The sequence below is a fragment of the Mobula hypostoma genome, chromosome 11 (assembly GCF_963921235.1).
Source record: "Mobula hypostoma chromosome 11, sMobHyp1.1, whole genome shotgun sequence".
NCBI lineage: Eukaryota > Metazoa > Chordata > Chondrichthyes > Myliobatiformes > Myliobatidae > Mobula > Mobula hypostoma.
The window spans coordinates 34,004,746-34,020,831 of NC_086107.1; the positions used below are offsets into that span (position 1 = coordinate 34,004,746).

Here is a 16,086-nt window from a genome sequence, read left to right on the forward strand (position 1 = left end):
TACATGGTGACATCACTTCTCTGATGTGAGTTCCAAAACCACTGCATTTTCTCCAACAGGAAACACAGGCCACAAAGGCATGCACAAATAACTCTGCAGGAACATCAACACAAGTCAGAAGCCAAAAGATAAAAATTTCTGCATTTCTCAACACCATCAAATTTCATCTCCAAAATTCTAATCCCTTGATTACTATTTGACCTTTGAGGTCTGTGCCAGCCTTCAACAGACCTGACAGATTTAGAGTCAATGGTGTTGGAAATCACAGGCAAATATTCTTACAAATTAATCCAACTAATGTTTGAAATGAAGATGAGATTCTATTTTCCAGATTACTGGGGTGACAACTCCACTTGGAATGAATAGCCATTTTTCTTTATTCTTCTATTGAATCAAGGCAACCCAAATTCGACTTGTTGGCAAATGCAACCATATGTAAAAATTGAAGACCTGATATTATTTCATCAGAAAAATTAATAAAATATTCTACAAATCAAAATAATCAATAAATCAATAATGAGTATGATGACTTACTACTTATGTCCTCTATTTATGTCCTTGATATTTATTGCTAATTTATTAAGTACTGTTGTTTGCATTTGCACAGTTTGTTGTCTTCGGCATTCTGCTTGAACGGCCTAGTGGATGGTTTTTCATTAATTCTGTTATGTTTATTATTCTATAGATTGGTTGAGTATACCCAGAAAAAAAAATGAACCTCATAGTTGTATATGGTGACATACATATACTTTAATAATAAAATTTATTTTGAACGTTGAACTTTAATAACAAAAATAACTACAAGATACTGGAAATTTCTTTAGCACAAATAAAAGCATTTATGTGTATTAGCATAAAGTTGCATTTTTTCAGTATTCCATCACACATAAACAAATAAAAGTAATACAGCATAGAATCAAGTGCTTTGGCCCAACTGTTCCATGCCAACTGCAGCATCCACTCTGCTGGTACAAACTGCCCGTGTAAGACTCATAGCCTCCAACCCCCTCCTTCCATGTTGCAATTATACCCACCTCAACCAGTTCCTCTGATAGGTCATTCCACGTACTCACTTCACTCTATAAAGTTCTCTCTCAGGTCTCAAATCACTTTCCTCTTATCTTGTATCTAGTTTTTGGCTTTCCAACCTTATGACCATCCACCTTATCCATACCTCTCATTTACCTGCTCTCCAGGGAATAAAGATTCAACATGGAAAGCTCTTCCTATAATCAGGCCCTCCAGTCCTGACGTAATCCGCATCTCTTCTGCACCCTCTCCAGCTTGACAATGTGCTTTTCTATAAAAGGATGACAAAAGCAGGTGGCACAATAATGTAGTGATTAGTGCAATGCTTTACAGTGCCAGAAATCAACAATTGGGGTTCAATTCCTGCCACTGTCTAAAAGGAGTTTGTATGTTCTCCCGGTGACTGCATGAGTTTCCTCCAGGTGCTCCAGTTTCCTCCCTCAGTCCAAAGATGTACGGTTAGGGTTAGTGAGATGTGGGCACACTACGTTGGCGCCAGAAACACTGGGAGACTTGCGGGCTGTCCCCAGCACAATCATTGGACTGCGTTGATTGTTCACGGATAACTGCACATTTCATTGTTTGTTTCAGTGTACATATGACAAATAAAGCTCATTTTTATAAAAATTTTGAGGTGGATCAATAGAAATAGATCAATGATAGGAAACAGAGGGTGACGACTGAAGGTTGATTCTCTTACTGGAGGCTTGTGACTAGTAGTGCTTCGGAGTTCTCCGTTATTCATTATTAATATAAATAATTTGGATATGAATATACATAGCATGATTAGCAAGTTTGCTGATGATACTAAATAAGTGGGTTTTGTTGATAGTGAGGCAGGTTACAATGAACTGCAAAGAAGTCTTGATCCAATGGGCTGAGGAACAGCAAGTGGATTTCAACTTAGACAAGAGTGTGGTGAAGCATTTTGGACAGTCAAATCAGGATAAGACCTATATACTGAATGGCAGGCACTGATGAGTGTCATGGAACTGAGGGACCTGGGAATACAAGTGCTCAGTTGCTGAAAGTGGCCGCGCAAGCAGAAAGGGTAGTGAAGAAAGTGCTAGCCGTCATTAGACAAAGCATTGAATTTAAAAGAGGAGACAATATGTTGCAATTATATAAAACAATGGTGAATCCACACTTGGAGTATAGTGATAGATACATAGATTGTGGTCACGGGGAGAATGTACACACTCCTTACTGACAGTGGTAGCAATCCAACCCAGATTGGTGATCGCTAGCGCCGTAATGCAATTGCACCACATTCAGTGAGATCTATCTAGCTTCTCCTGAAGCCCATTTGATCTAACTTTCCAGATCAGCTGCCATCCCGGACCTTGTCAAAGGCTGAACTAAAGCTCATATAGAGAACATCTACTGCCTGATCTTCATCAATCCACTTACTACCTCTTCAAAATGCACCAAAAGTTTTCTCAGACATGATCTCCCCTGCACAAAACAATGCTCACTGACCATGTCTTAATAAAATAAGATGCAAATATTTTCCAATACTCTAGAATAAGTATTATCTACTTTGTTCAGAAACTGATTAAATGTATCCTTAGCTCTAGAGTTAAACATTGCCAAGAGCTGTATGGAATTATTTAAGAATACTTGCTATTACATCTTGACAGAAATAAATCCTGCCATTCTTAAATTTTATTTTCTGTTTGAAATACAAAGAGAAAAAACAGCAATCTTCTATGCTCTTGTCCTATACTTGCCAACCTGCTGATAGTGAAAAAGATGAGAAAAACAAATCATTATTCAACCTTAAGAATAAAAAATAGGACAAGTGAGTGAGCCTATTAGAAGGACGTCTCATTGAAACTTGTTTGCGATTGAGAGTAAATAATAATTTGCTAACCAATAAAACTCAAACCGTATATGTCACATTAATTTACCTGCTGTTTCTATCTAGTTTGTAGGAAACTATACTTGAATCACCAAGGCATAGACAACTGGAGATCAAACGTGGATAAATGGGAACTGTATAGATAAGCACAATGGTGAGCATTGACATGAAGCAGAAGAACCTGCTTCTGTGCTGTATGACTCTACAGGTTTCTGAATAGTCAACAACATACAAAATCTTACTAATATACTATAGTAAATTTCCATAATCAGTAATGATAGGTACAAGTGCAAGAGTGTAAGCTTTTGTAACCACCTCTGGCCTGAAATATCAGATGGATATTATATCTAGCCTCTGCTCAAATTTGCCTTTATCACAGAATTCTGATTCATGTCAAATATCAAATAATGCCCAGGTGCACTAAATACAAAAGAAATCCTATGAGTTCTATCTAACATTACACTAGTATTATTTTAAAAGAGGTGCCCTGCTAACCAAACGTTTCCAGTCCAGCATCAACATTGCATCAGCTCAATGAAGCTTTAGAAATATGATATGTTTAGGAAAGATCCAATATGACCAGTTTCAGCCAGTCAGGCTACTCTCAATTAATGGCAATGGAATAAAAGATTTCACTGTATGCCTTCAAGTGACCAAAAAGTCATTACTTGTCTTGCATTCCCTCAAGGTCACTTAGCTCCAAGCTTCAATATAGCTTTGGAGCAGACAAATAAACTGTCTTCTAAAAGTGAAACAACTAGGAATGGGCAAATATTCCCTCATTCTGTTCAAGTTCAAAGAATGGATACGTGAAACTGGATGGGTATATATTATATTTCATAATAATCATCATATCTCTAATGGGGCAACATGAGGCTTTGTAACATAGAAAAAAACACAAATGAATCAAAGTCATTTTATATCTTTGTCTAATTTAATGATTCAAAATAAGAAATGTTATTAAACTAATATGAAATCTATTAACACTTCACTGAATGATTTTAATTAGTAGAAATTTTTGTGGGATTGTAAAGTTCTCATACCCAAATTCTGCTTCAAATGCGGCAAAGTGTTTGTAACAGAAAGTAATGCTGCCTGGTAGACCACATCAAAAAGTGGCAATTGTGTTATAAGTCAGAGTCACTCAGCTTTGCTGCATTATATTCTCCACTTTCTTTTTGCTGTTGTGACAAGGCAGAAAGATTCTTAAGTTCAGCCTCACTATACTTGGGTTTAAGATAGACACAGTTATAGTCAAATTCTTCATCCAATGTGAATGGCTGGACTTCATCTGTCAATGCCTGATGAAATATAAAGCAGATTTCATTCTCACAAATTACAATTGGAAACATGGCCCTCCTCTAATGTCACTTACTCTGCCAACAGTTCTGCCCATGAATGCAAGAAACCAGAGAGAGTTGTGGACACAGCTCAGCACATCACAGGAATTAACATCCCCTCCATGAACTCTGTCTACACTTTGCTCTGCCTTAGTAGAGCAGGCAACATAATCAACAACCCCTCCCACCCCAGCCATTCTCTCTTCACCCACATCCCATCAGGCAGAAAATATAGAGGCCTAAAAGCATGCAGGCTCAAGGCTAGCTTCTATCCCGCCATTGAATGGTCCCCTACTCTGATAAGATGAACTTTTTGTTGTGCATTTAAAATTTCAATAATATTGTAAACATATTGTTTGATTAAGCATTCTTTGTTGATTACATAACTCATTATGAGCTATATGTAAAAGTACGCGAACGACATACATCATTACCCAACCATGTCATAAGTACGCACATCACCAAAGTGAAAACAAAGTACACAGGTTGTCCTGGCTCTCCTGTGTTTTTTTTCTATTAGGTTTAAGAGTTACAAAACAGAACCCTTTTGAACTCACAATCTACATTGTAATGGTTTTGCACTGCACTTCCTCTGTAACTAATACTTTACTCTGAATTTTGTTATCATTTTACCTTGTACCACCTGAAAGACATGTTTTCCCACTGTACCTCAGCACTTGTGACAATAATAAAACAATTTTAACAATTTGCTTGCCACAGGATTTTATATCATGTGGCAAATTAGAAAGTACACACGCATAAGCATCTGCTTTGTGCTCAATTAATATAAAATAGTGCTCAGTACTTAAAGTAAAAAAAAATACTTTTAGAATTATACCCTGCTCAAAGTCCACTTGGTTTTTAAATTGATGACTGAAACTTTCTAGGAATTGCACTTATGTCTATATTTCTTTGCCAGCAATAACACTCATAACAGTGCAAACAGAAACACAAAGACTTCGCTTTACTCTTATTTTTCCCTCATACAACAAACTACAGGAAATTATCTGATTTGAAAATTAAAATGTCAATGAGTTGGCAAGATCGATCTTGGGACAATTACTTTGTATTTGACATGTTCAAGTAAATAAAAATAAATGCATTTTGGATTTGATCAATGTCCAAATTTAGCATCAAAACACTGATCAGCTCTTCACAGAAAATTAATTCTATGAGCTTCAGCAATGTAACTACTTTGCAACAGCATTTTAAGATTTCTTAAATAACATGCGTACCTGGTCATGTGCTTTGTTATTAAACTCTTCAACACATGGATACACTTTGAAGTCAAGGATCGTGTATTTGCATTCACAATGAGAATAATTTGCAGGAATCTCCTCTCTGATTTTACCTGGGAGTGCTTCTAGATTCAATGGACAGTGACAGTTAGTAACATGTTGATAATATCTATAAATACTTGAGCAGCCAAAATGTGCTACACGGGGAAAAAAATAGTTGAATGTCTATTCATTACTAGAATTTTTGAAGACTATTTCCTAATAATTATTTTAATAAAACATACAAACTCACAACTATCACTGCATCACTGAAATATCATCACAGAAAATGCCCATCATTAACTTCCTTGTGCAACACCTATGGAATTACTAGCAATACCCATGCATTATTTTCACACTGTGACTTCACGAGATACAGTGCCATCAAATTATGAAAGTAATCATCATCCCTGTTTTGAACCGCCTGATATTCTTTCACTACCACATAATGCTTAGTAACAGAATTTTGTTGAATGAGTTTTACTGTGTCATGGGGTGCAAGCCACAAAATGATGCCAATATCTATCATATTTGTTCACTAAAGTAGAAGGATTTTACTCACCATGGCAGTGGCCCACAATATTAGTCTCAACAATAGGCTGTTTTTTAGTCTTATTAATCAGCAAGGCTGTAGCATCTTCCCACATAGATGAAAGGAAACAAATATGCAAGTTATGTTAAGAGATATTCATAACTAAGTACACAATAATAAGGTTGAACATAAACCTTTACAAACCCACTTCCATCACACCCCAAGCGTTGTCACAGTTAAAAACTAAAATTGTATATTGCAATGTAAGAAAACATGGAAACATTTTTTAACATAAGCCCTGTAAATAGCATGAGGAATGTTAGATGCGTGCCTCACACATAGCAGGAAAATGCTCTGCTCCTCTTCAAATGGTACAAAAATATCTTTAGATCTATGAACCAGGGCAACATCTATGCTCCCACCATTTCATCAAGATTTCAATAAACTGCTTAAACAGGCTTTGAGTGCATTCACCAATGTAAAATTTCATGAGTGGCTGGCACAATCTGAAGAAAGCTGCATTAAGCAATGTCTGCAACAGCTAGTGAGAGTCAGTTCAAAGAATCAGGACGATGAGAGCAGGTCAAAGAAAAGTGAAGATCCTGAAGGCTCTAAACACCCTTATTGACAAGATGAAGAGAAAGACAAAGGCAGTTGCATCGTAGGTCACCAGCATGCCTCACAGGTCCAAGTCCAAATAAAATAATGAAGCCACAGAAGGCTGCTCTTCAGATCAATGGCAGCAGTGAAGCCCAAAGGACATGGTCATAGTTCACAATGTATTTAATGATCTCATAAATCTTGTCACGGTCAGTGATCAAATCCCAACTCTCAACAATTCACCAGTGCATACACTCGCCTAACAATCTGCATTAATCATAACTTGAACATTTATAGACACAGCGTATTCTCTCTTCCTCTCCCTCATTTGTGCAACTGCCATTGAGCGTAACCAGCAATGGTGCATAGATCATTAAAGATAGCAGTATGTATAGATCCAATATTATTTTTATTTGCTCTGTTTTCAGATTTAGAAACTGCTGACAATGCACACACATATCTCGTTCTTGCTGCTTACTTTTATGTGTGCATTTCTTCTTTCTAATAGATGAGAATATCTACTCAGTCAGACAACAATGGATCAGAATTAAAACAACACTTCCTCTTTAGCCACCGGCTGAGAAATTGGCACTTTGCAGACATAAAGGATATCTTTAAGGTGACATCCACAAATAGCAGTCACCAGGCAGAAAGGAAACACACCCAAAGTGCCCAAACATGTGAGATAGCACACTCTAAATAAGAGCAGCATTTAAGGCCTTCCTTCCATTTTTAGGTCATAGTATTTATGTAAATAGACCTTGAACATATAGAGAACTTGAAGAACATCAGGTGATAAATGCCAAGTAGTATTTATGCTAACTCCAACAAGAGATCTCCATTTTTTCCCCCGTTTAAAAGCAAACACAAAGAACCTTCTAGCCATCAGCACTGAACAAAAATTCAACGTATTGGCCATATAAATGTTATGGATACTAGACCAGGCAATATATTGTAACTACCGGTTCAATTTCTGACTCCATCATGTTCAAAGAAGATGCCTGGAATTTAACAGAATTATCTCCTGTTGCCTGAACGTGTGCAGATGCAGCACCATTCAAGATGCTCATTTTCATCCAAGGCAAATTCTTGAGCAGCTATGCAGCAATCCAAAGACCCATTATTTCTATTATGACTGTAATAGTATTTCCTATAATATGCTCTGCACCAAGGAATTTCTTTGACAGCTGTTCTCCTATATAAACCATTAGTTCAACGACCGCAGACACAAGAATATCAATCATCTGTTTTTTATTCATTTTCAGGCTCAAACAAAGTCAACATTTATTGCCCATGCCCAACTGCCCATGAAAAGATAGCAGAGAATCGCCTTCTTAAACTGATGTAGCACTTCCAAAGGAAGTACTGACTCAGTGCTGTTGGGTAGGATTTAGATCAGTATTTCCCAACCTTTTTTAGGCCAACACCCCTCTTAGGCACAATATACTTTCCAGGGACCTCGGTTTAAAAACCTGTCTACCTTATGCTAACATGTCATGAGAAAAATGATTCTGCTTTAAATTTTTATTTGTCTTTAAAATTAACTTACACTGTACTTGTGTGCTGTACATCAGCTTCAGTATCAATGTGATCCTTGAGCTTAATGATTTTTGGCATAAGTTGAAATAGCTGGCTCCAAGTTGCGACAGCAAAAGCCTTAAGTCCCCATGCGCAACAATGGCCTAGCGGTTTCTGATTTTTGTGAGTTTGTGATTCACTGCAATGAAGTCTCTTTGAAATGTTTTTAAAATACTGGATTCCATTTTGAGTACAGTGATGAGCATTTCTAATACAACAGGCATTATTAACCTTCCACCAATTGTACGAGATTTTCCAGACTATGCGATCATTTTGGAAATGTTATAAGAAGCAATGAGACTACTATCAAGGTAATTTTTAGCTTTCTTGGCAAATGACTTGAGGGTGCAACACTTTTCAAATGCTTCTTTCATCTTCTGGAACTGAGTAATACCATAAATAGTCTTTTCAGGGTGTCTTTTACGGAAGTGTTCCTGCAATCTTAATGGTTCCATGGCTTCATTAGATGGTTCAGTATTACAAATAAGACACATGGAGCATCGCTGATCCATTGGGAATGGAATAAAACCATACTCCAGGTATGTATCATTGTATTGACGTGCTTTCTGTAGTTTCTGTTTCTTAGCAGGATGAGAATTCAAGGCTTCACCAACTTCAGACTCATAGAGATCGCACCATACGTATTTATCCATTATTAACAGGGCTAAATTTTTTTTTAATTAACACAAACTGGGAATACCTATCAGATGTTGATGATGGCAGCAAGTTGACATGGTCAGTCAGGTCTCATGCCTCAAGTTAGGGTGCTGCTTACCACCCCCCCCCCTACAAAAACTTCTATTGACCCTAATGCCCTCTTAGGACATGTACCCACCATCGCTGGGAATCACTGATTTAGATCCAGCTGTGATGAAGGACAAGTGATGTAATTACAAGTCAGGATTATAAGCCTACACCCACTACCATTATCCTTGAAGGTAATGTCTGTGGTTGGAAAGATGCTGTCAACATCGTCTGGGTGAGCAACTGTGGTCGTTTTAAAGCACAGTACTTCTGCTTTGTCCTGAGAGGGGCAAAGTTTCTTGAGAGTTGTTGGCAGTGCATTCATCCAGGCAATTTAGAGAATTCCATCCTTGCAGGTGGTGGAAAGGCATTGAAGTCACCTTCCAAATAACTCAACATCTGCCTTGGGAACATTTCATTCTTCAATGCCTCCAGGCTAAAATCATAGAATATCCTTTTACCACTGTTAAAGACCACCATGACATCATATTCAGCAGTGGTTCAAGAAAAAAGGTCACCATTAGACAATGACAATAAATTGTCTAATAGTGGCCTCTTTTCTTGAACCATTGTTGTCTGAGAGTTATGGTGGTACACCAGTTATCGCATGACTGCCCATTTTCTAAGAATTCATTTAAGTTCCTTCATTAAATTACTCTTGCATTAATTGAAAAAGACGCAGTTATTCATTGTCTAACCAGCAAAGGTTCTCAAAAAGAAAAATCTGCATAAATCCAATTCAATATTGACATTTATTTTACTTCCTGCTTTTATTTGAAATGAATCTCTGCATGAAACAATGTTTTTATCATAATGCCCCAAGTACAATATTGTCTCAATTCCTGAGCCATAAAGTGTGCTCACTATTGGTATCTGCTGTTTTGCTCTTTATCTGCCCAGCTGCAGATTAATGAGCTGCACTAGTGCAGAACAGCCAGTCTGAGGGAACTGTGGCATAGCAGGGACTGTCCCTGGGTAGCAGTTGCTAGACTCTTCATTAATTTTATCATAAATAACTTGCATTCAAATATAAAGGTCAATAATACTTTTTGCAATTGAAAAATAAAGACATAACTACATTTAGATCTGAAAATAAGTTCATATTGTATTAAAACATGAACTTATTTCCTGAATATTTATAAATTCAGAGGCAAGGCCTCAAAGGCACATACTTTAAAAAGAATTTGGAAGTGAATATGTAAACATGGCTAGTGATCAATTACAATATTTTGCACAGGTACTAAACTGAATTAAGTCTAATATTATTAAGAACAATGTTATCCCAAATGCATCTCATAATATAGAGCTGATCAGGCCATGATAAAGAAACAAGAGCTCTGCATCTAATCTTTGCTTCTGGTCTCAGTGTCTTTTGATTAACAGAGGTTAATACAGGAAATTACATCACATTTAGATATGGCCCTTGTGGCTACGGGGATCAGGGGGTATGGAGGGAAGGCTGGGGCGGGGTTCTGAGTTGGATGATCAGCCATGATCATAATAAATGGCGGTGCAGGCTCGAAGGGCCGAATGGCCTACTCCTGCACCTATTTTGTATGTTTCTATGTTTCTATTTATCATTAAGTGCCAGAGAAGACAGTAGAGCCCGAATGTTCTATTCCTGCTCTTAAGTTTCTTCTTAGTACTACAGCCTTGTTTTAAAACTGGAAAAGAGTACACTAGATATCAGCAGTAAGAGTGTTTTTAAGACAATGTTTCAAGATGAAATTATTTAATATCTTAGAAACTACAGACTAACAAATGAAAGTCAACTTTTGCATGCAAAATTGCCCAAATGGCCTCCTTCAAAGAAATACAATTCTACCAAGTTAATTGTTGAGTGGACATGGTGAAGAACATTCCAGTCTTTATCAATGGTGCTGAGGTGGAGATGGTTGAGAACTTTAAGTTCCTAGGGAAATTTCGCCAACAATTTGTCCTGTTGCAGCCACATAGATGTGATAGCCAAGAAGGCATATGAATGCTTCTATTTCCTCAGATGGCTAAAGAAATTCAGCATGTCCTCAAAGATTCTTGCCAAATTCTACAGATGCACCAAAGGAAGCATTCTACCCACATGTACCACAGTTTACTATGGCAATTGCTCTGCCCAAGGTTTTAAGAAATTGCAGAGAGTTGTGAACAAAGCCCTGGTCATCAAACAAATCAGCCTCTCCTCCATCAAGCCTACACTTCTAGCTTCCTCATGAAATCAGGCAATGCAATCAAGGAGCCCTCCTACCCCAGTCATTCTCTCTTCTCCCCTCTCCAATCAGGCAGAAGACACAAAAGCTTGAAAACATATACCAACAGACTCAGTGACAGCTTTAACCAGCTATTATCAGAATCTTGGATGACCTTTTTGGATGATTAAGATGAACTCCTGATCTCATTGTGGTCGTTGTATTTTATTTGTTTCCCTGCACTACAGTGGTAGCTAAAGCACTACATACTGCATTCGGATTTTTTCTATATACTACCTCAATGTGTTTATATGGCATGATCTGACTGGATGGCACTCAAACAAAAAAAAAATCACTGTATCACAGTACATGTGACAACAATAAATCAAAACTAACTTTTTAAATTCTCAATGAGTGATAAATTACAATGGTTTTTCATATCGTTGATTTGTAAAGTTGAGCTGCTAGGTATTAGCCTTGAAATTACTCGATGCAAGTTGTTTCACAATGACTGGAAACAATTTCAGCAAATATAAAAATTAGAATTTAACTTGATCATGTACAGTCTGCTAAAAAAAACTCAGCAAGAACTGTATAGACCACAACCACCAGAAAACACTCTTCATTCTGGCAAGTCCATTTATCCAGATTAAATAATTAAGGATTGCACTTGTTTACCTACCAGTGCAACTTTGCTGTTCACTTCCTTTGTCACTGTCTATGTCTTCAATGTCAATACATTTCTCTACCTTAAATGATTTAAAGATAAACAAAATGTTAATAAAAATAATTTAGCGATGGGCATCTATAAAAGCAAACCATCAGCTTGTTAAATTTATTTGAATTAACTACTAACATCTCATAGCTGTGCAGTACCATAAATTAAGCAATTACAGCATGAAGTTTGCAAAATAGAGGAAACCAGTACCCTACAATGCTCCTCTTTCTTGAGGAGCAATTATAAATTTGCTTCAAGGTGCAGGAAACAGCTCCACCGACATATCCAAGACAATACAGTGAATTCCGATTAATTGGGGCACTTTGGGGTCAGTACATTTTGGCCCAATTAACCAGTTGCCCCAGTTAGCCAAATTTTCATGGAAATAACTCAAAAGGTATAAAAAAGACAAACCACTATTTAACAAATTAACAAATTATGTATTTAAATGAAATGCAAAACAAATTAGAAGACTACCAATACTAAATTTTAAAAAAACTATGTAGTAGATCCTAATTCTTCTAGTGCACACTTCCATGTTCCTTTGATTGATTGTAAATGAACTAGCTCAGTGCAGACACCTAGTGCAGATATGGGCTGCCTTCATTCAATGCTTTCAAGGGTTGCATTCTTCAAATTGTCATTTTCATTACAAATTTCAAGATGATTCTTGATACCTTCAAATTCTTCATTATTCCTAACTTGTTGAAGTAACAAAATCATTTCATTTTCACCCCTGGCTGTTTCTGGCACCTCCAAGCCTGAATGCTTGAAACCGCAATGAGCAAAACAGTTCTGAATTGTCTTACTGCTTATTTCTTGCCAACTACCATTGATAAAAATCACAAGTTTTTTTTTAAAACACAAACATATGTAACTGACAGTATTTAAAAACTGTACACTCTAAGCACAGTTTAGTGTCTAATGGCTAGCCAAGTACTCATGACTGATGCTAGTTAGAAACTATTCAGAAACAGTCACCTGTCCCAATTAGGCAGCATAATGTCCCCAATAAACAAAGGGAATCCAAAAACAAAGGGAAAACAAAGGGCTATTTTCTCATTTCTTTTTTGATCTTTAAGAGTTGTCCTAAATAAGTGGCTGCCCCAATTAACCGGAATCCACTGTATTAGAAAATCTCAACAGCTACCTTCTCATTTCAGTTGATGGCATTCCTCGGCCCTAGGGAATTAAACCCATACCATTAAGTTCAAATGGATCTCAAAATCTCAGGAAAAGAACCTGATTTAAATATTATTACCTTTTATTCATTCCTCTAGAGGGACTAGTGATTAAACTGGAAATAATACCTGCAGACTGTAACATCTGTTCATCTGTCAAAAGTGGAAGATAAAATGTAGACGTCATACTCTTGTGTCTGTTAAATCTTTTCACTTGGACTTTTTAACAAATTGAAAATGATGGAATGAAAGCTCCAAATTGACAAAAAACATATATAAAATTTAAGATGGTTGTGCTTCATTCCAATGCTGATAGAAGAAGAAAGTCCTTATCCCCAAGTGGAGTCATCGGGACGCCGTCATGACGGCATTTTTTTAAGCAGGCTTTCTTATTTTTACAAGGACGAGTTGCTAGCTGGATGCTCAACCCAGCACGGATGGAAAAGGTGCAAGGGAGCCAGCTGGATTCAAACTCGGGAGCCTTTGCTCTGAAGTCCGGCGCTGATGCCGCTATGCCACCAGCTGGCCAAATGCAGATAGCAATGCAATTAAAAAATGTTGGTCCAGAATACTAGTTCAAAGTATACCTATTATCAAAGTATGTATACATTATACAACCTTGAAAGCAAATAAACATTCAGAACCGAAGTCCATGAAAGAGAGTCTGCCCACAGACAAGAAACCAGAGCCTCAGTTCTGCGCAGAACCGAGTAAATGTCACGGAGCTGTGAGCTAAACAGGCCCATCCCCTACCTCCGACCTGAACATCCTGACCTTTTCAATCTGGCCCAGCACTTAAATCATCAGTCAAACATTGGGTTCTGTCGCTTTGATATGTGGGGTTTGGACCCTGCCACCTCGATTTGGCCTGTACCCGACCTTTCCAATTCGGCTCCGAGTTTAAATTGATCGAACCTTTCGGGTCTTTCCTCACTCTCAGCGATGGGCCTGCTGCCTTGCCTCCACTCACCCCGACTCTGCCGATAAGCAGTCACTGAGCTTCACTGGCGCCATCTTGAACCAGAAGTACCCAAGCACAGTAGTCATTTTTTCTACGAAACCTATTTAAAGAATGCTTTTTAAACGATGCTATCCCAGCATAGAGATCCTATTACAGGTGGGCTCCCTTTAATCTACCTTACGCCCCTACCTGCTCCACTTAGGCCTCAGATTCTTCACTCACTTACCACCACTCTGGCAATCTCGTAAATGACTCCCATGTTTTCTTGTCAGACTTTTTCATCCTCCAAGGCTCCAATTGCCAACTTTCACCTCAACAGTTTCAACTCTGCAGGTAACATTGCACAAGGCCCTCTAAACACATTCAAAGAATCTCCTACTACCCTCTCCAATTTCCAGTAACCACTACCTGCCTTCACTGTTACTAACTCCAATCTCTAGCTACCATTCCCACCTTCAGCTTATCACGCAGTGATTTGATTGGCCCTTCTCTCTTTCCCAAAACCAGGACTAGAACTTTGTCCTGGACTTATCATATTTTTCTTTGTGAACTGTATGAGGAAAAAAAAAGTAGGCAATAGGCAATTATTCGGAGCTTAAAGCCTGATGGAAGAATGTTTAGGCCTTTTAGTTCACTTGTTTGAGAGTCAATCACAAAAATGTCAGCACTACCAAGTAACAGTAGAACAATTGAAAACAATTCTCAGAGATAACCATAAAACCAGTTTCTTTAGCTTCATAGTTATTTACAAACAAAAAATATTTTAAAATTCTGTGGATTGTGAAGAATAACAAATATATAATCATAATTTAGTAATTAGTTTGCAAATACAGTCATCAGCAAATTGCAAACTTTAAAAAAAATCAAAATCATCACTGGAAGAGATTTACTAACTATATTGTTATTAAGTATAGTCAAATGAAGTCACAAATTATTTAGAGTGAATGCAAGGCACTCTGCTGCATAACATGGCAAATCAGCCTACTTTGAGCAACACACCACTTTAGATCTGACTGTAGGGGGCATGACTATACTAGCAAAGCTGTAGGTGACTTTTCTTCATTAATCCTGAACCAGCAGCTTTGGTGGCCAGTTTGTCCTGGGATAATGAATGCATAAAATAAAAGATTTTAAAAAAGCTACAAAGAAAATAGCTCATTTGGCAAATACGTTGATATTGTCCTTTGCAATGCATTTAATTGTTTTGGGATTAAAATATTAATCATGTTATGGAAAGAAACATTCCTAAGGTGGGCAGAAAGAATTACTTCAAAATTCTCTCTCTTTGGCCTATTTAATTTAAATGTTATTTAACAGTTCTAATAAGTTCTGCAAAATACTAATCGAGATTACAATATAGAATATATTTTGTTCCAAACACTGTGAGATAAATGCATTCTGTTCACTCTTGCATTAACAAAATAACAAATGTTCTACATGGTTAGCCAAAACAGGAAACATTTGTTATAAGTAACATAAGCTAGTACATCACATCACATGAGGAAAGCCTGAGCAGTTACTTAGTTAGGCAGCGATCATTAAAATTCCATTAAAAGTAGTATATTCGGTCATTATTCAATGCTTCTCTTTTTGTGAAGTATCTACATAATATCTTTAACAGGCAGGCTTTATTTAAATGAAATAAATACACGGAACATATATTGCATAGAATTACAGGAAAATTATATTGAGAAAGGAGGCCATTCCATGCAAGTTTTAGCTCTTCAAATACACATTCAAGTACTTTTCAAGTGCAGAGAGAATTTACACCTCTACCCCATTTGAGACAACAGGTTCCAGGCCTCCTTACCATCTAAGTGTAAATTCAGCTGATGGATAAAGTTAACATAGTTTAATATTGTATAGAAGTCTTCAGGAAATTACATGAATACATTGTTCTTCATGTGGATACCATATTATTGAACTGAATTTGAAAAATATTCAGCTGAATGCTACAATTATTCAAAAAAATTATAAATACTTACATATTTATTTTTATCTAAATCTAACAAATTGTTAGTGAAATTATTGATTCACATAATTTGAAATGTGATATTTCAGACATCAAGGCACAGGTTTATT

The 16,086-nt window shown here is 37.0% G+C and overlaps 1 protein-coding gene across 4 annotated transcripts in view; it reads right to left on the reverse strand.

The window, feature by feature from the left end:
- Positions 1-740: 740 nt before the first annotated feature.
- The window catches only part of iftap (intraflagellar transport associated protein), a 44,937-nt gene continuing 29,591 nt past the window's right edge, over positions 741-16,086 (reverse strand). For 3 of the 4 annotated variants that reach the window (XM_063063156.1, XM_063063157.1, XM_063063155.1), the window contains 4 exons: positions 11,827-11,893; positions 6,070-6,144; positions 5,466-5,593; positions 741-4,191 (listed from right to left, as the gene is read on the reverse strand). In XM_063063156.1, the coding sequence (XP_062919226.1) occupies positions 4,018-4,191; positions 5,466-5,593; positions 6,070-6,144; positions 11,827-11,893 (444 nt within the window). In that variant the 3' untranslated portion in view covers positions 741-4,017. The remainder of the gene's footprint in view (positions 4,192-5,465; positions 5,594-6,069; positions 6,145-11,826; positions 11,894-16,086) is intronic. The other variant, XM_063063158.1, reaches the window with a different exon arrangement.